The sequence below is a fragment of the Malaya genurostris genome, chromosome 1 (assembly GCF_030247185.1).
Source record: "Malaya genurostris strain Urasoe2022 chromosome 1, Malgen_1.1, whole genome shotgun sequence".
NCBI classification, from domain to species: domain Eukaryota; kingdom Metazoa; phylum Arthropoda; class Insecta; order Diptera; family Culicidae; genus Malaya; species Malaya genurostris.
This window is the reverse complement of record NC_080570.1, coordinates 83,626,954-83,652,345: the sequence shown is the minus strand read 5'-3', so window position 1 is coordinate 83,652,345 and position 25,392 is coordinate 83,626,954. Positions and strand designations below refer to the sequence as shown.

Genomic DNA, 25,392 nt, shown 5'->3' with positions numbered 1-25,392 from the left:
TCGTTCGTTCCTTTACCCCTGCGGAAGCCGAATTGTGTATCTGAAAGTAAACCATTAGTCTCGACCCAATTGTCTAGACGGAAAAGAATCATTTTTTCGAACAACTTCCGGATACAGGAAAGCATAGCAATCGGCCGATACGAATTGTGATCGGAGGCTGGTTTCCCAGGTTTTTGAATGGCGATAACTCTCACTTGTCTCCAGTCGTGTGGAGGAGAGGTAGACTTGGACACCATTCGGTTCCAACAAGACAGCGCTCCGTGCCACACAGCCAACGCTACGATCGGATTTCTGCGCACAGTCTTCGAAGATCGAAATTCGGATGTCGTTTATCCTCCTCGGAGCTGTGATTTGACACCGTTGTACTATTACCGTTGGGGGGCTGTCAAAGAGAAGTGTTATGTGGACAAGCCAGCGACAATTCAAGCCTTGAAGGAAAACATTCGTGCAGCCATAGCTGAAATAAAGCTGCATACAATCGAAAATGTACTGAAAAACTGGACCGACCGTATGGCGTACTGCAAGGCCAACCGAGGCAGCCATTTGAATGAAATTATATTCCACAATTAATCGGAAGGATTGTACTTTAATATGAAAAAATAAAGTTTGAAATCGTTTGAACCGTTTGTGTTTTATTGCATATTCAAAAAAAAAGTTACATGGCGGATCCTGTATCTCTAGGAGACCAAAAGCCAAGTGTATTATTGACCGAGATGCGTCATCTGGGTGGCGCGGGATGCACCGACAATGTGCTATCGAACCTGTGGCTGCGAGCACTTCCAAATACTGCTCGATCCATTATCGCTGCTATGCCTACCGCGACACTCGACGAGCAAGCCAAAGTAGCCGATAAAATTTTGGAAGCACCCCGTGATCAAATTTCCGCTGTGCAGACTACCCCAGAAACATCTACCTTTACATCGTCTCTCGAACAAAGAATCGAAGCTCTATTGCGACACTTGGAAGAAGCCTTTTTGTATGATTTTCGTGGACGGAGCCGTCACAACAGTCGTCCGCGCTCACGCTCTTTCAGTCGTCGTGATTCAACACCAGGGAGAAGCAAGACACCACGCCGATGGATCTGTTGGTTTCACTACCGACATGGTGCATAAGCTCGAAAGTGTGAGAAGACAAAATTCGGAAACCAAAACGTTAAGTGTATTTTCTCCGATGGAAACATCGACCGAAGGACAATTAGACAACAACGTTAACACTCACCAACCACAGCCCGCTTCAAGCGAACCGTCGCCAAAGCAAAACACCAGCACTAGCCTGAACCAACCTGTAAACGTCCAGCGCATCCATATACACGACCTGAGACGTCAAATCGATTCCTCATCGACACTGGTGCAGATATATCTGTAATACCATCATCATCTAGAGAACGCCTTACACCAACTACATCACTCCAACTTTATGCAGCAAATGGTTCCACAATTCAAACATTTGGTACCAAAAGACTCTTCGTTGACCTTGGCCTACGGAGACAATTCACGTGGATTTTTGTCATCGCCGATGTCAAATCACCTATAATTGGTGCCGATTTCCTGAAACACTACGATCTACTCGTGGATCTGCGGAGAAACAAGTTGATTTGCAACGCGCATACCACCAAATCCCTGTGGCACCCGAAAATGTCCCTAAAACAGCTATCACCACACCTTTCGGGCTCTTTGAATTTAAATATATGACTTTCGAACTGCGCAATGCAGGACAAACTCTCCAAAGGCACCTACATGCTATCTTTGATGACCTAGATTTTGTTTACCCTTATACCGACGATTTATGCATATCGTCAGATAATGTTGAGCAGCATAAGCAACATCTACAAACAGTGTTGACAAACAGACTGAGACAAAACGGACTCATCATCAACGCTGTGAAATGTCAGATTGGTCAACCTACCGTTGAATATCTAGGCCATCAAATAACACCAGAGGGAATCAAACCAACGCCTAACAAAGTGCAAGCAATTCTTAACTTTCCAAGACCAACGATAGCTAAACAGTTAAAAAGATTTCTCGGTACAATTAATTTTTAAATTCGCTTCATTCCACAAGCAGCCGTAAACCAACAAATTCTACAATCGATGATCCCTGGAAATACTCGCAACGATACAACTATTTTAATATGAGACGAGGTTTCGAATAAAGCGTTTGAGGAATGTAAACATGACCTAGCAAACGCAGTTCTTCTCGCTCATCTATTGTCAGAAGCAAAACTTGCACTGGATGTCGATAATTCTAACACAGCTATCGGAGCAGTTCTGTATCACATCGCTAAAAATGGCCCGCAACCACTAGCATTCTTTTCGCGAAAGTTGAGCGAAAGTCAACAAGAGCCTAGTTCATACGACAGAGAACTAATCGCTATGTACGAAGCCATCAAGCATTTTCGAGATGCACTACAAGCTCGAGAATTTTGTGTCTATACAGACCATAAGCCGCTGGTCACTGCTTTCCACCAGCGTCCGAATAAAGCCAGTCCAACACAACAACGTCTACTTAGCTTTATAAGTGAGTATACTACCGACATTAGGCACGTATCTGGCGAATCCAACAAAGTCGCATCGACTCGATTACTACAACTGTGATCGACTATAGTCGTATGGCTGATTCCCAGAAATCAGATCCAGAACTGAAAGAGTTTTTAAATAATCAACCAAGCAACACATCAGTTAAACTGAAACTACTTAAATCACCATTAGAAACCACACCCATATACTGCGATGTATCAACAGAAGCCATCCGTCTGTTCGTTCCACTCGAGTTTCGACAACGAATAATAAAGAAGCTGCATGAAACGTCGCACCCAGGAATTCGTGCCAGTACTCGCTTAGTTTTGGACCGATTCATCTGGTCATCACTACGTCGCGACTACAAGCAATTTGTTATGCATTGTATTCCGTGCCAGAAATCAAAAATACAACGGCACAATAAAACACCAATAAGCAGAATTTCGGTACCAGATAACCGATTTGCACACATCCATATGGATTTGATCGGACCTCTTCCACCGTCCGAAGGGAATTTATATTGCCTCACTATTATTGATAAATTCACCAGATGGCCTGAGATCTACCCACTGCCGAATATGACTGCACACACCGTAGCTCGTGCCTTCGTCGAGGGTTGGATCGCACGATTCGGCGTACCAACAAATATAACAACTGACTGTGGTAGACAATTCGAGTCGGAACTGTTTCGCACACTAAAAAAATGCTAGGAATAACACATCTGCGTACAACGCCTTATCACCGCAAGCGAACGGTCAGATTGAGCGAACACACCGTCAGCTCAAATCAGCGATCATGTGCCGTCAACATTCCCGTTGGATCGAAGTTCTACCCATCGTGCTTCTGGGCATGCGATCGTCACTGAAGGAAGATGTGCAAGCAACGGCTGCTGAACTTACTTACGGTACATCACTAAGATTACCCGGGCAATTCTTCTCCGACAGTGAAACGAAAAATCCAACCTCAACATTCGTCACAGACCTGAAAGCTATAATGACGAAGTTACGTACTACGCAGACTGCTAATCATTCCTCGAAAAATTCATTTGTACAGAAGCAGTTATCTACCTGCAGCCACGTTTTAGTGAAGATAGGATCAATCAAACCTTCTGTTGCAGCGCAACTAAAAACAGAGACTTTCCGATTTCGATAAACCACTTTATTTTTCCGATATAAGGCTGGTTAAAAAATACCTTTAGGAGAAAAAATACCTAGTACCTTCGACATCTTCCACGAGTTTCGTACTGTCATAGCTCCATCATTAAAAGCAATCGGGGGCTTGATACATTTCGATGTTCCCAGAAGAAGGTGATTTGGTGTTAGTGGTGGGAAGTCTCATTATTTATTGGTACACGGGTGAGTGGTCTTGAGTTAATCATCATCTCGATTTCCATCAGTGTACTTGTCAATACTTCGTCTGTCGGCAAACGTGTAAGCTTCATTTTATCTTGATTGATCTGCAGTAAGGCTTCTTTAACCTCACGGTTCGCACTGATAAAATTAGTGCCACGGTCGCTTATTATTTTCACAGGCGATCCACGTCTAGCAAAGAACCTATTCGAATTTCATTATAGACTCAACGAAGCCGAGGTATGTAAAATTTTTGACGAATTTCATTTAAAACCGTTTCATGATTTATATGCCTATACTTTTCGTGTAACTCTGTTATCACAAATTTTGTTACATGATGGTGCCTGGGAAGCAGAATAGGCCGTTTAGCGTAATCTCCAACGAAAGGACAGTTTTTAGTGCGTCCTTTCATACGTAAAATTCCTCGTTCATCAGCAACTGGGCAGAGTTTGTACAGAGGGCTTCGCTTTGGGAGTTCACGTGCTCTGGTTGTGGTCGTTAGATAGGATGCTCTGAGAATATGAACTTCTTCCGGATAGCACTGCTGCTGTATTTGACAAAATATCAGTTCTTCTGCTGCCCGTTGTTCCTCGCATGTAAGTGGTCCGGTTTCTCTCGGCCTCCCCGTGATTTTGTGAAGTGTATTAGGTGGAAATCGTCGAACGAAGGCCGTTATGCGCACAACTTGCTTCCACTTGGAAAAGTCTTCAAAGCGGAGTAAAGGCTCTGATATTACGTGGTGAAGAACAGGGACCCGCAATTCTTCCGTGGTCGTTCCCGGATCTGTTCTATCAAGTGGCCATTCGCTCTTCATCTTCCATAAAAACTCTGGACCACGAAACCAGCGACTTAACGGTGATAGGTTGGGAAGTTTTTTCCATTTTGTGCCCTCGTCATCAACATTCTGTTTCGCCGAAAACCAGTTCCACTCGTCTAGTTCTATTATTTCGAGAATCTCACCTACTCTCGATGCCACAAATTGATTGTAGCGTGGATGCTCCGATTTGAGCCAACAAACGACATTTCTCGAGTCAGTCCAGAAGTATCGTTCAACAAATTTCAAACGATGTGAATTCGCGAGTTGCTAAGCGCGCTCCTATGACTACGGCTTGTAATTCCAGACGTGGTATATATAAGTATTTCAACGGAACGACTCGGGGTTTTGATCCAACTGTGCACACTCGACGCATGCATTCTGCTCGAATCTTATATAGGCCACCGCTGCTACACCATTTTCGCTTGCATCTACGAATATGTGCAATTGTATCATACTGTCTGTGTCCACCGTCGTAAGGTTGCGGTAGCACCGCGGTATCATAACAGTTTCCATCTGGGGAAGGAGTCTTATCCACAGGTTCCATTTTTCAGCTATTGTTAAAGATATCTCGTCATCCCAGTGTGTCCGAGTTGATGTTCAGGTTTTTCTTTGATATCTACTGTCCACCAAGTTTTTCCGAAACATGTTTAGAATTAGAAAGCCAATTACGTATTTCAAAACCTGTTGATGAATGAATATGTTTGACTTCGGTGGCAAGTTTTACTGCATCCCGTTTGAACTCCACACTAGTCAGCATGTCATCCACGTAGTGTTCTTTAATGATACACTCCACTGCACGAGGAAACTCCTTTTGGAATCTTTTTGCATTGGTATTTTTAACAAACTGCGAACTGCTAGGAGAACAAGTAACTCCAAAGGTCAATCACCATCTTTCCAAAGTAAACGTTGGCTATTTTGATCGTCTTCATTTTTAAGAACCTGGTGAAACATTTCGCGGATATCTCCCGTAATCGCGATACGAAATTCCCGAAAGCCATAGAGTACTGATGGCAAGGAGGTTAACTGATCCGGACCGCTTAGTAGTAGTGAATTGAGTGATATTCCATTCCTCCAACAATGGCAGGTGCATCTCAAACAACGCGTAGTTTACCTTTTATTTGCATTGAATACAGGAAAGATAGGCAGATACCACGTCCAGGGATGTTTAGTAGAAACTTCTATAGGTGATAGTTTTCTAATGTAGCCTTTCTGCTCATATTCGACCAGCTTTGCTCGAAATGCTTCCGCAAGTTTAGAATCACGTCTCATTCTCTTTTCTAAACACAACAATCGTTTGTAGGCCATTCCTCGACTGTCTGGTATTTTCTTAATATCGAAGCGCCACAACAACCCAGTCTCGTATCTTCCATCTTTCAGAATTGTCTTGGAATCAAGTAGCTGTTGAGCTCTTTCCTCTTCCTTTGACATGGATGATTTCGTTGGCAGTAATATTCCCACACCTTCGATAGAAAAATACCGACGACACGACCAGGCACTCCGAAGAAAAATCAGCATTAAAACTGTTCGCTAACGATTCACCGCCAGTTACCACAAATCTAGCGACCCCTTGTAAATGATAAAAATAATCTTCTCGAGCAACACTGTTTAAGTTGCTATGGACTAGTTACCAAGGAACCCCAAAACAAATAAACATGTTTTGAAAGCGGTGGAATATTTCTATTAGTGTTAAACTTTGTCCAAATCAAGCAGAAATGCATTCAAATGAACTCGATTTTCGGAATTTAATCGAATCTATGGATGAAACCACCGAACGAGAACAATGATCAGCTTCCAGCGATTCATCCGTACACTTCAACTGCTAGCTTTTCTGGGCAGTAGGATTCGGTGTAATATGCCGGTGTCATAATTGTTTTGTGTCGGTTGATTGCGCAGCAGTGGAAACAGTATTTCACCTTGTTGACCACTATTCGAGGATTACTAGCGGAATTCCACAAAGAAATCATTTTACCGTACGTTATGCAGGTACCGCAGAGCACTAGCCTCGCTCAGCTCGTTGTCGGTCATTTCCATGTCTTCCTTCTCACACAACGGTTTCATGTCAAGACCTGAATTTTGAACTTGGTTTTATGAAAGACATAACTCATACTCCTCAATTTTTACATTCCGCTCGAGTCAGGTAAATCCATTAAAATGTTCCGTAATATAATAACCGATCTGAAATTTATTTTGTTTACATTCATCTTGCCTTCGATATGCAGTAACCAAGGTTATGGTGACTGTTATTCAAAATCAATAAATATATCAACTTGTGCTGCCAGTTTAAAAAAAATCATTGGCGTTTCCGATTTGACATTTCCAGTTACTGAGGGGTAGTTAAATTTACGATACAGTTTTGATAGACGAGTGGCAGGTCGTGTCGTCGAAAATACTCTTTCACTACGGCGTTCAAGTTAGCATCAGCCTCCTTGATACATGGACAGACGCAAACGTTATGATAAGCGGTGAAGTTAGAATGCATTGTCATGGACACACTAGTACAAGGACCGTAAACCAGCCACCCAAGACGAGTCTTAGCCGCCACTGGCTGATCTTCACCGCCTTCTTTAAATTTGAAAGCATGGCCCAAATGGCAATTATCAATGCCTATCAGGATTCTTGGTGACACTGACCCATACGAATCGATCGGTAGCCCCTTCAAATGTTTATATCGCCCAGCTAAGTTTATTACGGAAACTGATTGATGCGGAAGAGATAGGCTGTTGACAGTATGAACTTTAGATAGTACCAGGCGCGTATACAGGGGGGGTTTTAGGGGTTCAAACCCCCCCCCCCCCCCCCCCGAAACAAAAAATTATAACCCATGGGAAACATTGTGATATAAATTGTACATGTGTTGATTTATCACCATGTTCTTAACCCCCCCCCCCCTTCCCGAAAATTTTCTCTGGCTACGCGCCTGGATAGTACGTAAATTTTATTCAAATCATGTACAGGGGATATTTTCACGGATAGTTTCACAGATTCATTTTCGTTCGTTGCTGTCCTGCAGTCCCACTATGCCTGAATTGGACTGCAGGACAGCACAAACCGAAAATGAATCTGTGAAACTATCCGTGAAAATATCCCCTGTACATGATTTGAATAAAATTTACGTACTATCTAAAGTTCATACTGTCAACAGCCTATCTCTTCCGCATGCCTTGCAGTCCTAATTCCTTTACAAGGCTGTATTCTATGAGAGTAGCAGATGAACCATCATCGAGGAAAGCATACGTAGTTATTGATTTGTCACTACCGTGGATAGTTACAGGAATGTATCTGAAAAGGCTACCTATCCAATACCTCAAGAAAAGCTACGAGTAGCATTTTCTTGAAGTATTGGATCGTGACAAGCCGTAGCTTACTTATGTCTTACATCGTTATGTAACAAAGTTTTATGCATGAAGTTACAACCATTTCCCCCACAGAGTGATTTATTGAGACATGCCACATAATGTTTCCGAACACTTTCGGCAATTGCCTTTTTAAATCGTTGTAACTCGGAAACCGTTAATTGTAAAAAAATGGCGTTTAGGAAGAACTTGATTGGGCACTCTAAAAAAATATACTCTGAAAAAAAAATTTGATTTTTTTCTTAATAATTACAAAATAATCCGAAAAAGTTAAATAAAAAAGCATGGTTTTAATTTTTATTTATTATTTTTATTTTAAAGCTGGTGACCTACAGATTGATGGCTATCCCATCCGTGCCTTTTGACAAATGAAGAAGATACAGCTAAAACAGTTTTTTCTAGGACCTAGGTCGTATTGAATCAAAATATTGTTTGAGCTGGGCTGTCGTCATTGTAAAGTCAATCCGCAATGCTTATTATAAGTTGACATCATTTGATTTAATGGGCCAAATTTAGCATAGTTGGTACGATAATGACTTATATACAATATAGCTCGGTTTCGTAACTGTCGGGAAGGTATATAAAATTAAGTTTAGACAGAAGTCCAGATGAATCAACCCGATGTGTAACGATGTTATGTATGAATGAGACCATTAATTGTTCTCGACACTCTTCTAGTGTGTGGATGTCAATGAGCATGCAACGAGCTTTGTATGATGGTAGAGGAAATCTTGCCCAACCTACCTTACAGAGTTCAAATAATAGGAATTGCTTTTGAGCTGATTCTATACGTTCCTTGTGAGTGATTGAGAATGGGGACCAAACAATGCTACAATATTCAAGTATAGACCTTACGTAGGCAATATATAATGTTTTAATCGTGTAAGGATCGCAAAAATTATAGCTGAAGCGTTTTATAAATGCAAGCATGTTTTTAGCTCTGCCTATTATCGTATTATAGTGATCGATCAAAGTCAACTTTTTATCTAAAATTACTCCTAGATCTCTAATTCTGATACATCTTTCCACTGTTTGATCGCCTAGTTTAATTGTGATATCTGGTGTGTTTTGTTTCCTACTGAAAGCTATTACTTTACATTTATTGACGTTTAGTTTCAGAAGGCTTTTGTTACACCAGACATGGAACGTTTGCACTTCATCTTGAAATACCACCTTGTCTACATCAGTTTTTATTTCTAGGAAGAGCTTCATATCATCGGCATAAATCAAAACTTTTATGTGTTTTAAAATAAGAGATATATCGTTTACAAATAAAATGAATAAGAGAGGGCCTAGATGAGAACCTTGTGGAACTCCTGAGGTTACTAGGACATGGTTGGATATCCTCCCTTTAAATCGAACCATTTGCTGACGATCAGTCAGATACGACTCAAGCCATTTGAGTAGTTTAGGACCAGTTCCTATTTTTTGTAGTTTGAATAATAACATAGGTATATCAATGCGATCAAATGCTTTGCTGAAGTCAGTATAGAGAGCTTCTATGTAATTACCCTTATCCATAGCAGCCAGTGAGTAATCGACAAATTCGAGTAAATTTGTATTAGTCGAGCGACCCTTAAAAAATCCATGTTGCATATTAGTGATTCTATTTTTAACTTGATAAAACATTTTTTCATTCATTATCGCTTCAAAAAGTTTAGGAATGCAGGAAATAATTGCAATTCCTCGATAATTACACACATCTGAGTTTTTTCCACTTTTGTAAATCGGTACCAAATAGGAGTCCTTCCATATTTTAGGAAAAATACCGGTCATGAGTGATTTATTTAAAAGCCAAAACAAGGGTGTGGCTGGTTCTAACGATAGTTTTGTCATGAATATGGGAGGAATTCCATCAGGTCCGGGACCTTTAGAGATATCTAATTTATTGAGCGCTTGCATAATATCTTGGACACTAATGTGATGATTATTAATGTCACAAGCATGTTCAGGGAAGAAATTAAAATATTCACGGTCTCGATCCTCTTCGGAAGACGTAGTATAGGTTTCTTGGAAGTAAGGAGTGTATCGAAAATAAGCTATCCACATACATTTGTGTTGTAGGCATGTATTTGTGATGGTTTTTTATGCTCAGATCGCAGCATGCTGTGCGTTTGGCTGCCAGCTTTCGATTCTTTACTTGTTTGTGCGGTTGAAATTTTGCGTTTTCAAAATGTCGCGTATTGAAAACAAAGTGGAAATTAAAGTTCTGGACACATGGCTAAGTGAGAAGGGTATTACTATGCGAAAATTGGCGAAGCGGTTTGGAATTCATCATGCCAGTGTTAAAACATAATTTATAAGTTTGGGGAGCATTATTCTTAGGATGAGCTCCCAGGAAGAGGCAGAAAACCCGGTTCTTCCAAACTGAAACTGGACCAGAAAGTTGTTTCTCTAATCATGAAGAACAAATCAATGTCAATACGTAATTTCGCCAAAACAGCAGGAACGAGTGTCGGAATGGTCCAGCGTATCAAGAGGCGAAATCACCTAAAAACCTACAAGAAGCAGAAAATATCGCAACTAGGTGTAAAACAGAAGAGGCAAGCAGCAACAAGGGCCCGGAAATTGTATTCGCGTCTTTTGCAGGGTCCGAATGCATGCGTTTTGATGTACGATGAGACTTATGTAAAAGAGGAGTCAAAAACCCTTCCAGGTCCACAATACTTTACTGTCGTCGTTGGGGAGGATGTGTGCGATGCAGACAGGTCGATTCAAGTGGAGAAACTCGGTCGAAAGGTACTGGTATGGATAGATTGCTGCCTTTATATAAGAAGCATAGTACACCTCCACGGTTTTGGCTGGATTTGGCGTCGGCTCACTATGCCAAAACCACTCTCAATTGGCTTGCGGAAAAGGGTATACATTTCGTTGAGAAAAATATCAATCCACCAAATTGGCCTCAGCTTCGACCCATCGAACGTTACTGGGCAATCGTGAAGAGGGCCTTCAAGAAGACTGGTTAGGCAGCTGGGAACATGCAGGAATTCAAAAAAATTTGGGCTCAAGCACCCAAAAAATGCGATGCAACACTTGTCCGGAACTTGATGAAGAGCGTTCGATCAAAAGTTCGAAAACTCGTGAAGGAATAACTTAAATTTCATTCGGTTTTCTTTATGCTCAAGTTTAACCTCGTACAATAAAGGATCAATTTTCAGTTTAAATAAAATATCGTTTTTTATCATAATTTGAAAGAAAACTTTGTGGATAGCTTATTTTCGATACACTCCTTAATTTGCAAATAGTGTACAAACACCTTCCGAGTTGTCAGCAGTCTTACCCTTGAAAAACATTTTTGAGGGAAAATTATTAGATTTCAGTTTTTGTTTTACGTAATTGAAGAAATTCTTCGGGCAAGATTTGATTTCACTCTCCGTTTTTGAATAGTACTCCTCAGAAGCGATTTCGATTGCCAGATTCAATTGATCACAAATGTGTAAGTAAGTTTCTAAATTGACGCTGCTACTGTCTTTTTTTATGTTTTTATGGGCCTTCTGTTTTCGATTTTTCAGATTTTTAATGTTATCATTATACCATATTGGATATTTAGAGTTATACCATATTGGATATTTAGAGTTATGTCTGATTCTCTTAAAAGGTACCTGATCATTAATGAAATCTTGTAAAACATTTACACAGATGTTTCAACATTATTTATTTCTGATATTACATCTTTTAAGATTTTATCTGCTCAACAATTCTTCTCCATGTAACTCGATCCATGGCTGCTTGCCTCCAACCGCGTCGGCGCCCGATACTATCCAGGTTTCGCTCCACTTGGTCCAGCCACCGTGAACGCTGCGCTCCTCTTTGTCTTGTACCTGCCGGATTAGAGGTGAACACCAACTTGGTGGGGCTGTTGTCCGGCATTCTCACGACATGCCCCGCCCACCGTACCCTTCCAGCCTGGGCTACTTTCCGGATACTTGGCTCACCGTAGAGTTGCGCTAGTTCGTGGTTCATTCTTCTCCTCCACACTCCATTCTCCTGCACACCACCGAAGATCGTTCTCAGCACCCTCCTTTCGAAGACTTCGAGTGCTTGCAGGTCCTCCTCGAGCATTGTCCACGTTTCGTGCCCGTAGAGAACCACCGGTCTTATCAGTGATTTGTACATGGTGCACTTCGTGCGGGGGTGAAGTTTCCTGGATCTCAATGTTTTGTGGAGTCCATAGTAGGCACGACTTCCGGATATAATGCGCCTCCTGATCTCCCGGCTGGTGTCGTTGTCCGCAGTCACCATTGAGCCAAGATAGATGAACTCGTCAACCACCTCGAACTCGTCGCCGTCGATCGTAATACTGCTGCCCAGACGTTGCCTATCGCGTTCAGTTCCGCCAGCCAGCATGTACTTTGTCTTAGACACATTTATCCTCAGTCCTACTCGTGCCGCTTCGCGCTTTAGTCGGGTATACAGATCTGCTACCGTCTCCTTGTTTCTACCGATTATATCCACGTCATCAGCGAAGCACACAAATTGTCCGGACCTCGTGAAAATCGTGCCCCGCATGTTGAACCGCGCTCTTCGCATAACTCCTTCAAGTGCGATGTTGAACAGCAGGCAGGACAACCCATCACCTTGTCTTAATCCCCTACGTGATTCGAACGGTTCAGAGAAACCGCCCGCAATCTTGACACAACACTGTACACCATCCATCGTAGCCTTAATCAGTCTTGTCAGCTTCCCAGGGAAGCCGTTCTCGTCCATAATTTTCCATAGCTCTACACGGTCAACCGTGTCGTATGCGGCTTTGAAGTCGATGAACAGATGATGCGTCGGGACCCGGTATTCACGGCATTTTTGGAGGATTTGCCGTATAGTGAAGATTTGGTCGTTTGTTGATCTGCCGTTGATGAACCCGGCCTGATAACTCCCGACAAATCCATTTACCAGTGGTGATAGGCGCCGGAACAGGATCTGGGATAACACTTTGTAGGCGGCATTTGACACTGTGATTGCCCTGTAGTTTGCACAGTCCAATTTGTCACCTTTCTTGTATATCGGGGTGATGACCCCTTCCTTCCACTCCTCCGGTAGCTGTTCTCTGTCCCAGATCTCTTCGATTATTCGGTGCATGCATTCCGTCAGTTTCTCCGGTCCCCTTTTGAAGAGTTCTGCTCCTAGACCATCCTTACCAGCTGCTTTGTTGTTCTTGAGCTGTTGGATAGCCTCCTTGACCTCGTTCATAGTGGGCACTGGTACATCTCCGTCGGCTGAAACACTGACATAATCTTCCTCCTCCAACGCCTGATTGTCCGCCTGTGCACTATTCAGATGTTCATCGTAGTACTGCCTCCACCTTTCGATCACCTCACGTTCGTCCGTCAGGATGCCACCTTCCTTGTCTCTACACATTTCGGCTCGCGGCATGAAGCCGTTGCGAGAGTCATTCAGCTTCCTGTAGAACGCCCGTGTATCCTGAGAACGATACAGCATCTCCATCTCCTCTCTCTCCGACTCTTCCAGGCGGCGCTTTTTGTCCCGGAAAAGGCGAGTTTGCTGCTTTCGTCTCTGTCGATACGATTCCACGTTCTGACGGGTGGCTTGACGCAACATCGCTGCGCGTGCTGCATTCTTCTCGTCCAATATCTCCTGGCATTCGCCGTCGAACCATTCGTTCCGTCGACTCCTTGGCACGTATCCCAGGACGCTCTCCGCAGCATTGCTGATGGCTGCTTTAGTTCTGGTCCAGCAGTCCTCCAGGGGAGCATCATTGAACTCCTCCTCCGCTAGCAACGCTGCTTCGAGATGTCGCGCGTAGGCAGTCGCGACCTCGGTGTCCCTCAGCCGGTCCAGATTATACCGCAGCGGGCGCCGGTACCGTACGTTATTCACAACAGACAGTTTTGGACGCAGCTTAACCATCACAAGGTAGTGGTCCGAGTCGATGTTAGCGCCCCGATAGGTTCGTACGTCGATAATGTCCGAGAAATGCCGTCCATCAATCAGGACGTGATCGATTTGTGTCTCCGTTTGCATGGGTGATCTCCAGGTGTATCGGTGCAGGAGGCGGTGCTGGAAAAAGGTGCTTTTTATGGCCATGTTCTTGGAGGTGGCAAAGTCGATGAGTCTTAGGCCGTTCTCGTTCGTTTGCTGGTGGGCGCTGAACCTTCCAACTACCGGTCTGAACTCCACCTCCTGGCCAACCTGAGCATTGAAATCGCCGATGACGATCTTGATGTCATGTCTTGGGCAGCGATCGTATTCACGTTCCAGCTGCGCGTAGAATTCGTCTTTGTCGTCATCGCTACTTCCGAGGTGGGGACTATGCACGTTAATTATGCTGATATTGAAGAACCGGCCCTTGATCCTCAACCTGCACATTCTGTCGCTGACCGGCAACCATCCGATCACACGCTTTTGCATCTCCCCCACCACCATAAAAGCTGTTCCCAGCTCGTGTGTGTTGCCGCAGCTCTGGTATATGGTGTGGTTCCCGCGAAAGACCCGCACCGTAGACCCCTTCCAACACACCTCCTGCAGCGCTACGATGTCGAACTTGCGGTCTTTCACTATATCGGATAGTATACGCGTGCTTCCGATGAAGTTGAGAGACTTACAGTTCCACGTACCGAGTTTCCAATCTCTTGTCCGTTTTCGTCGCAAAGGTCTGAGCCGATTAGATCCATCCGAATTTTCCTGTTGAACTTCCTGAGCAAGCCCTTTTTATGGGCGGCTAGCTAGGCCTGCGCCAACCTTGCAGTAACGCTGGAGGACCGCGAGAAGAGAGAGATTTGGGCCAGGTGCATATTAAAAGGCGGCGCCAACTCGCCTTGTCAGTGCCAACTGCTTTAGGTCTTGTGGTTTTTAGGCCTAGAACGTGTAGGGCCCACTACCTCGTCCTACCCACACCTGCAGTCAGCCCTCGCTACATGGTTCGGGTCGCGAGTCACAACGAGTTGCTATCGCGACTAAGCATTATCCACCACCTATGACCCGCCCGGTTGCTTGCAGCTCAGCTTCCCTCATAGTGCTCCTCCTTCACCACAGGGCCCGGGATTGTTTCAATGTTTCAACATTAGACTCCCTGGAAATGGTTTGCCAATCAATGTTACTTAATTTTAACTTTATGTTATCATAAATTGCCAAGTCATACTGAAAGACCTCGTCATATTCATCGGGTCTATTATACTCATGAACAAATATGGACAACTCAATTGCAGTGTGAAATCTTTCATTTTTCTATAAGGGGGTTATGGATTCGGTAAGACAGAAGTCTTCTTGTGAATTTGTTAGTAAAAAATTTAAGTAACAGTTTCACTGATTTTTAACGTGATTAATTTGGTTGAGTCCTAAGCATGCAACTTGATCAAAGATATATTGGAGGGTTTCATTCTCTCCTACCACTGGTAGTAGGATGCTCTCATTTTCAGAATCTGGGAAAAAGTCAATGTCACGTTGATTGAAGTCACCATAAATATGTACTTTCACTTCGGAAGAGAGGTTAGTTATGATTTCTTCAGCAATCTTGAAAAAACTTTTCATATACTTCTTTACGGGTGTTGTTTGGGGGAAAATACACTGAGCAGAAAATATGTGTTTCCTCTGACAGACGAGTTTTCACCCATACGTGTTCGAATTCTTTAATTTTCCTAGTGGTTATGATCTCAGCATTAAATTTTGTAGAAATAGCTATTAGTACTCAACCACCCGATCTCTTATCAGACATTTGTAAATTGCGATCATCTCTGAACACATTGTAATTATTGCCGAAAACTTCTTCACTCCTAACACTTTCATCCCAGCTTGTTTCTGTAGCTAAGATTATTGCATAAGAACTACTTAATATTTTATTACAAATTTCAATCATTTTCAACGCACTTTTCAATTCTGGCCATAAACTATGACCTCCAATGACGCTATTTCTCACATCACATTTCATTTTATACCTGCTACTGGCAGCGGTGTACGGACACCCCTTTTGCAAAATTCCTTTTCTTGTTCGCAGAACGGGGAACAGTGAGACGACATGTCCTCGATGTTGCTCTCGTGTGTCTTGTTTCGGGAACAGTTGCTCAGCAAATGGTAGGAAAAATGAACCACTCAACTTTAATATGGATGCTCTTGTATAGATGCAGACATCTCGCGTTCTGATTGGCTGGTGCTGTCATGGGTTAAATCAAACAGATTTTTCAATAGTGTACTATTGAAAAACTTCAATGTTGTTGCAATACACGTTCAAGTCGAAAATTTTCTATTCTAACATTGGTAGTTGGATTATATAATTCCTTCTACAGATTACTGAGCTATGACCTTTAAAAATACGAGAAAGCAAACACGCCTTATGAATTATATCCTCTTTGATACTCGTTTATACCAAACATTTCAGAAAAGTTTAACCCTCAGGGTACGGACTATAAAAAAGTTACGTTCAGTACGGACAGGGTTAGCCTAACCCGGCGACTTTGATTGGGTGTATATCGAGCTGTACTTTGTCAATTTGAATAATTTTTTTTTATTTTGTGTGAAATTGTCTCAAAAATATAATAGAGTTGTCAGATTAATCATTTAACTGATTGAAAAAAAATTATAATGAAAAATGTGAACGGGTCTTGAACTTTTTTTGTAAAAAATGTTTTTTTTTTCAAAATGCTGTAACTTTTTGAAAAAAAAATATTAACATTGTATAACTCGCATTTGGAAGGTAAAAAGTAGTTCTTACAAATGTCCATAACGGTTTTTTGATTTATTCCAAAAACTATATTTTTTTTTTAAAATGAAAATACGCGTTTTTTCGAGTTAGCGAAAAAACGTTGTTTCGTTGATTAATGATGATAAAGGTTAAAATTAATTACTTTGAGCGTAAAAAAATTGTTTCTCAGATATTGTTGAGTAGTATTATATAAATAAATACCAAACATAATTGTTAAAGGCGAATATTTATTATTAAAAAGTTACACAAGTCATGAGAGATCTACAAAATTAAGTGAAGAGTACGTATTCTTACTTACCTTTTTATTCCTCAGCGGCAAACAGACGAAAATTAAAACTTAATTTTTTTGAAAATTTTGGATTTTGTAACGTTCGATACGGACTGGGTGTACCACACCCGAGCACAATGTTTATATGTGTCTAGCTCGGACACAAAGCGGAGACTGACTCTGCTGCTTGGGCCTCTAATAGTGTGTACCTATAAGTTTTTTCCCCCCCTGGTCCGGACCCCCCTCGCCGACTTCTCTTCGTATGGCGCTTCTTTCAAATTTCGCTCGGGTTACGGTAACCCAGTCCGTACCCTGAGGGTTAATTTTGAACTATTTTAGATTATGTCACACAACTGAAAATTTTATCATAAAATTGTGATCATATTTCCGATGGCATGCCGCAAGAATTATGTTGATTCATTAGACACAACAGGAGATATTCACGATCAAAACATAAAATTTTCGTAATATAGAATTTATTTTTTACATTGTTCCAAAGTTATATTTCAGTCATATGAAAACGAGTCCGAATTAACAAGAGCTTCCGATTTCTGGATGTTATTTTCCAATATTTTCTAATTGCTGTGTCATACATAACCAAGGTATTACTATCATGAAATAAAATAATGAATAGAGATTTACATATCTTTTCCTCCAATCCGCAATCAAATTTCAAACAATTTCTGAGAGAACGGAATATTTTGAAGCCAACGAATTTATTTATTCATCTCCACAGGCGATCAACTCCATCAATTGTAATTTCGATTTTTGGAAACCTGTTTTTTCACGCTTCAGACGGAGCGCTTTGCACAAAGTTTTGAAGCAAAATGTGCTCATTTAAAACAACGGTGTCTTCGTTTTGCATTTTATGGTTTGACTGTTTTTATAAAGAATTACATTTTAACAAGATAGACTGTTATAAAAGTCATAAATTGTGTTTTAAGGAATGCATATGTCATTGATATGAATTTCATAAGTCATGCTTATCAAGTTCGTATGTGTGCTTACCAGAGCTTTCACCATTCATTCATCAATGCGAGGGACTTGCAACAAAACGGTTCAGCGCAGCTACAGCACTCATACCAACAGACTGTGTTACCGGCTTCGATGCAGGAAATATACACGAGCAAACAGATTGGAGAACGAACTATTCCATACATACTTGCCGACGAGCGTGCCGTATTACGTTTAATATGCAGTATTCTCTTTTAAGGTAGCGCTTCGTCGTGATCACGGGAGTTCGCTGCCTATCCCGGGGTTTCACGCACTTTACCCAAAATTGTGAGAAAACGGGAAAGAAAACGGAAATTCCAAGAACATACGATTCTAGATAATTAATTTTTCTATCGATTCGTATATAAATTGTGCCTGATAAACGTTTTTATCGAAAGATTTCGTGCGAGTTATAAAAATAAATGAGTTTTTCCTTATTCTTTCGCACGCACACAATGTCAACGCATGCATTGGGGTGTGCAAAATGCTACATGCGGTAGACGCTAACAACATTTCTTTTGTTTTCGTTTTCCGTTCTCTCTGCGTAAACGTTGAATATAGATGAGTAGAAAATGTAAGTAAGTGTTACTACTTTGTAAAATAATTACTATTCATGTTTCAATAGAACGAGAAATCAGTAATGATTTTCATCGTTACTAGCTTTGACGCTTTGTTGAAAACGTAGCACATCCCTACATATGCGAGTTGTTTATAGCGAGAAAAGGAAAAAATAAAACAAAATGTTTAACAAAACTCGCACGAAATCTCGCGAAAGAAAAGCTTTCTAACTGATATTTTTCGCCAAATGCATAGTAAAATCATTTACCTACAATTGTATGTTTTTGATTTTTCGTGAATCGGGTTAGTATTGGAGAAATATGCAATTTAGGGTGAAATGTCGGCGACAAAGCAAGAGGAAGCAGTGAGTTGTCTCACTTCGACCTGACCACGGCGAAGCGCTACCTTAATGTGGAACAAATTTTTGTTTTCTATATAGATATGCAAACTAGAAACTCAAGAAAAATACACGTAGAAATGTGGTCAGGTTTTGACCAATTACAGCTCAGTCAATTTTGTATCAATTATTAATATTATGTCACCATTTGATTGGAAATATTTGTAAGTATTGATTTGAATATTCATGGCCATGTATTTTTAATTGTATATCATTGAAATGTTGATTAATAGCATGCACTGTCCTATTTTGTTTGCAAAAAATCTCCGGCATACTGGATTTCCCTGCCATAGTCGACGGTTTTGAAGGAGTAAGCGATATATCAATTGGAAAGCATCGCTCTGATTGGTCAATCGATCTAAAAGCGAAGCTGTTGGAAGCACACGAATCTATAAATAGAAGCAAAATTATAGCTAAAGGTTCAGTCCTACGCGTAGTATGCTAGAGGTAGGTTGTTACTAGACAGCAAGACAAAAAGTGCCATAAAACGGTTTGAAGCTTTAATTGTTATGCTTTGATCTTGTGTCATGCAAGATCGGATGAATTTCCATGTTATGTCGTTTCGCCTGAGAAAATGACTACTACCCCAGGGTAAATCTTGAGTGCATAAGATTAATTTCTAATTTATATAAGATGAACTCGATTGATAATGTTTATCGCTTCAACCAAAATCTCAGAAGGATAGAAGAATAAAAATAACTGCTTGCATACAAAACTTGAACACAAGCTTGGCGAAAAGAAGCTTAAATATCGATATCCGTATCGCAAGCATGTACAAACATATAATTGCATACATTTGGGCTATTGATGTAATTTCGTCGGCTACAAAACAAATACCAATCACGACTATTAGAGTCTATATTCTGGGTTCGCGTGTTCGGTGTTGGTTCCTAATAAAGATCAATCTAAGCAGACTCTCGTGCATTCGCGGATTCAAAAGTGTGACGATTAATTGAAAATATCGATCATTAGAAATTTTGGTTGCCTTGTTCCACATCAACGGCTCGAACAACCCCAGGGGTTGATCCTTGTAGTTTTCTCTCAAATTAAGGCAATTCGTTCAAATAATTCATCGGTAGTATAAGTGATTCAAGCACACTATCGCTGGTGAACCATTCATCATCAAAGAATACTGTTGAATTTGAATGTAAAAGAAATTTTTATCATTAAAGTATTTAAGCATAAAAAAATTAAATTTAGAAGGTTTCAATAGACTTTCCACGTCATCTTTCACTACCAGTAGCTATAATTAATGTTTTTGAGTCAGTTAGAGCTTGTATTCCTTCAAGCGTACGGAATAAGGAAAGTTTCGTAATGAATGGGCACTGCACTGAAGCATATTTCTCTCATTTCGGAAGATGATAAGCTTGATCGATAATGTTGCGCAATACGGTTTGATTCAATGCGTGTGCTGTTTAAAGTAAGCACCTGGTGGACATTCATGAATCAGAATTAAAAATAATTTATCTGCGGTATGAACATTTAGCAGTACTTAGAACTAAAATTAGCGGCAGTGTACATACTCTCATTGGCAATTGTTTTAAGCTGCCCTTACACGAGACAATATTATTGTCAATACAAGGAGTATTGACAATACTTTTGATCGTGTAGTGGAAACTTCATTGAATTGACGAAAATATTGTCAAAAAATCAAAACTGCTCATCAATCCTACAATACTTTCTCTCCAGAGAGAAACTTTTAAATATGTGCAATGACCTCTTCTCTCAATATTTGAATATTCAGTTGCAATATTTAAAGCTCCAAACGCTTGATTTTTTCGAAAAACGCGGACTCAAGTTACCAAGCCAATTGGATTGACGGTATTGACAATACTTTGGATTGACAATATTATTGTCAAGTGTAAGGGCCGCTTTAGATCAAAATTTAAAGAAAACACTTACATATGAGACAATATACAATATACACCGAGTGTGAAAGGGAAACAAAAAAGAGCTTTTCATATTGAGGTTCATTCGTTCTCCAAGCCGTGGCTGCTTACGACGCAGAACGAACGATATTCGCTCGTAGCTTCGACTTGTAAAGTGGAAGAGAATGAGCAACTAATACCACTTCTATACGCTCACCTTCCACGTCCAGTAGTGCGTTAATTCACAAACACAAACAAATGTGAAACAAATCCATCAGACCAGAAGTGGATGATGAATGGTTCAGTTGCTAGTACATTCATGAACCAAGAAGCGTATGAAGGATATTCACTCTAATTCGGTTCATTCGTTTTTCAAGCACTGGTGCTTACAGAATGCATAAGTCTTCAATGAAATCAAAATTGTGCTGGTTAATAAGTCACAACTTGTGAAATTATACAGTATTTTTTCTTCGGTGTATGTGCGTCGATTCGTTGAATTTAAGCGGTTAAAATTTTGCGTTGATTTGTGGGACTACAAACTCCCCTTAAATTAATGGTAGAGGTCACTATTTTAGGTTCTTGACGGATTTGTAAAACAACTGCAGTTTAAATGTTTATTGTTTTTGATAGCACATCCATTATTATAAAGAACTATTTCTATTATTTCCTGTACTTACGTTCTGTGTTCCCATATTTGATATCACTCCTATTATAAGTCCGTGACAAAAAATTTTATCCTATATTTGTCGTTTACCGATGTTAATATCGTATTCTATAGAGGCTCAGTTTCAATTCCAGCGAGCCACTACCCACCAGCCTATTTCAAATGAATTTATAAGTGAATTTTTTTTTTCATAAATACGTTTATTTCATAGGCAATATACATAAGTTTTTCTTCGCCGTGGCATCCACAATACATAGTAGTTTAAACCTAATACATTTCGAATATCATATTAGTATGTTGGTACTCATTAGTTAATCTAAACACTGTTTTTATCAAGCGAGTTGCTATTTTAAATTACATTAAATAAAATACATTTATTTTGCACATGATCTTATAACTATTTCAGGTTTGTTTGTATCAGTTCACCACTTATATTCAATATCCTATAGTTGGCTATTGGTTGAACTCATGGAAGAGAAAACAGTCTAACATAAAATAAAATTTAAATTGGAACTCCAATGGATTTAATGAAATGATAAAGAAGTTTCATGTATGGAAGGTCACAACAAGCAAGAATGTCGCGAACTGGGACATTGGATAGCCTACCTTGGGTACGCAAGGAATTTATTAGTTGAGATCTGACATCACGAAACTCCACGCATGTCCAAACAACATGGTCAATATCGCGGTAACCTTCGCCGCAAGCACAATGATTAGTCTCGGAAAGTCCAATTCGAAGGAGATGTGCATCTAACGTGTAATGATTGTACATGAGTCTGGACATCACACGAATGAAATCTCTACTCACATCCAGTCCCCTGAACCATGCCTTTGTCGATATTTTAGGAATAATTGAGTGCATCCACCGACCCAGATCATCTTTATCCCAAGAAGCTTGCCAGCTGGCAAGTGTTCTTTGGCGAGACGCGCTATAGAATTCGTTGAAAGCAATCGGCCTCATAAATCTCACCCTCAATAGCACCACGTTTGGCTAAAATATCGGCTCTTTCATTGTCTGGAATGGAGCAATGAGCCGGAACCCAAACTATTGTGATTTGATAATTATTATTCAATATGACGTTCAGGCACTGTTTTATTTTGCTCAAGAAAAAAGGTTCATTTTTGCAAGCAGCGTTTGAGCGAATAGCTTCAATTGCACTCAGACTAACTGTGAAAAGAAAATAATGGTTTGGAAATAATGTGACGATTACACTCAAACTATAATGAACTGCTGCTAACTCTGCTATATAAACAGATGCAGGTTCTTGAAGCTTTAATGAGACCGAAACATTATTGTTGAATATACCAAACCCAGTAGCCGCTTCAATTCGTGATCCGTCCGTGTAAAATATTTTCTCAGAGTCAATATGCCTGAACTTACTTGTAAATATTTTTGGGATTTCCATCGAGCGTAGGTGTTCCGGGATTCCACGCACTTCACGCTGCATGGATGTGTCGAAAAATAAAGTTGAGTCAGGGACATTTAGGGGGCTGACACGGATAGGAATATATCTTGAAGGGTTGATTTCCTGTGACATATGGTTAAAATATACTGTCATGAATCTTGTTTGAGGTATAAGTGAATTTGAAGTTTATATTTTAATGCCGTTGTAATCGGTCGTGTCTTATAAACGATCCTGCATATTTTTGTTCGTCGTTTTCTTCCGCCTTATTTAATCGTGTGGGAAAATTGTATTAATTCAGGAAGCAAAGCAGTGGAAGTAAAATTTACACAAACAATAAACTAATACGATCGATTATCGCCTATTGCATTTTATAATAAATATATGAATGAATTAGAAGATTGTATTTTTAATTTCATCGCAATCGGTCGTGTCTCGTTCACGACCCTGTACTGTTTAGCTCTCGTTTTAACTGCTTTCTTTAGTTGTGTAGTAGAATTGGTTTTTTTCATAAATACGTTTATTTCATTGGCAATATAAATAACGATTTATTAATTTTAGTTTGACGTAAAGCCGCCATGACTAAGTTCAGTTTTTGCAATGACTGAGCGGAAATATATATTGGAGAAACCTACTCAATGCTTGATCGGAGAAATAGGTATAACGCGAGAGTACTAGTGTTTGATGGACAGAGAAGATGTTTGGATGTAAGGTATCGGTCGGGTGACGGCCAGGATGTAGACCATGTTCGATGTACGTTGCTACTGTCTGTTTCGCGTTTTAGAGTGACTAAAACAAGATCAGAGTGGCGAAATGGTAGCGCGTATGCACGGAATGCATAAGAACGCAGGTTCGAGTCCTGTCTCTGAGCGTATCTTTTTCCAAAAATTCATCTTTTCTGTTAGTTTTTCTTTCACTTGGCTTCTCCAATATATATTTCCGCTTAGTCATTGCAGAAACTGAATATACATAAGTTTTTCTTCGCCGTGGCATCCACAATACATAGTACTTTAAATCTAATACATTTCGAATAGTATAATTGTTGCAACTCAGAAAGCGAAGCAATGAAAGCAAAATTCACACAAACAATGAGCTAATAAAAACGATTTGCCTAATCCACTAATTTTCCTAACGTTATCAAGTTATATCGCTTACATTAACCATCCACTTATTTCGACACGACATACGACATAATTTTTCCAGTTGGTTTTACTAATTGTTTGACGATTTAAGAAACAAGAACACATTCATAGAAAATAAATCCGTTTCATTATTGTACAACCTAAAAAATCTTTGTTTTTTGCAGGCAAGATTCAATTCTAAACAACCACAAGCTGGATGGCTGAAAGAATTCTCCCTTGTTCTTCATGGCACAAAGGATCCACCATACAGAATGTTATCTCCCGCTTCGCCACACTCAAAATTGGCTATCGTAAAGAAAGCTCACGAAGATCAAAAGAAAATATAAGTATTTTTTAGCAAAAACTAATAAAGTACCAGATTTTCAAAATAAACTTTAAAAACTTAATCAATATTAACATGTGAAAAATATATTTAAATTATCTATAATAATTTTCAATGTATTTATATCAATACCAACCTAGCTCATGAAAGCTACCTCAATGAATCGTTTCCAATAATAGAGAATATAGAAGTCCCGAATCACTGATTTACATTTTATTTACGAAGAAACTGGGCATATTGAAATAACGATGATCACATTTGATATTGAGTGTGAGTTGATTCAACATTATACATATTTGACAATTCTAAAAGTTATAACTATTCTCATCTTATTCGTGTTTCGCCTTTGGCTCATCAGTGCATAAAGCAGTTCAAATCGAACTGCCACATAGCAGTTAGAGATGGTCGGGTATAGAAATTCTTATACCCGAACCCGACCCGTATCCGAGTGATCAGCAAAAAAAAAATACCCGATCAACAATAAAAATATTACCGTACACGTTTAAAAATTACCTGTACCCGTACCCGTCCCGAATGAGTAGTAAAAATTGGAAAAAATAAAGTATTTTAGATAGAGAGCCGTATCAGGCTCTGGTTAGTACGTAAAATACATTAAAATACTTTTGTCGTGAATACGACTTACTTTACTATGGGGCGCCTTTTCAAAATTTACCCTCTGAAAGAGTGATAAGTTTTTTATCGTAAATATCTCTAGTTGTATCTAACGAATCAACATAATTTTTGCTACATGCCATCAAAAATATGATCACAATTTTATGATAAAATTTTCAGTTGTGTGACCTCAAATAATTCAAAATTAAACTTTTCTGAAACGTTCGGTATAAACGAGTATCTAAGAGGATAATTCATAAGGCGCGTTTGCCTTTCTCGTATTTTTGAAGCTCATAGCTCAGTGGACTGTGAAGGGATTTATATAGTTTTTCAACTTATATACGTTTAAGCAACAGCATTGAAGTATTTCAATAGTACACTATTGAAAAACCTGTCTCATTTGACCCATGTCAACACCAGCCAATCAGAACGCGTTCTGAGGAAGAGAACAAAATATCGTAGTGAGTTCCACAATTTG

General features: G+C 40.1%; 1 protein-coding gene across 6 annotated transcripts in view; it reads left to right on the top strand.

Annotated features, from left to right (window-relative positions):
* Positions 1-24,352, top strand: part of LOC131440647 (neuroendocrine convertase 2) — a 457,599-nt gene extending 433,247 nt beyond the window's left edge. For all 6 annotated transcript variants that reach the window (XM_058612109.1, XM_058612115.1, XM_058612110.1 and 3 more), the window contains exon 12: positions 24,145-24,352. In XM_058612109.1, the coding sequence (XP_058468092.1) occupies positions 24,145-24,306 (162 nt within the window). In that variant the 3' untranslated portion in view covers positions 24,307-24,352. The remainder of the gene's footprint in view (positions 1-24,144) is intronic.
* Positions 24,353-25,392: the final 1,040 nt, after the last annotated feature.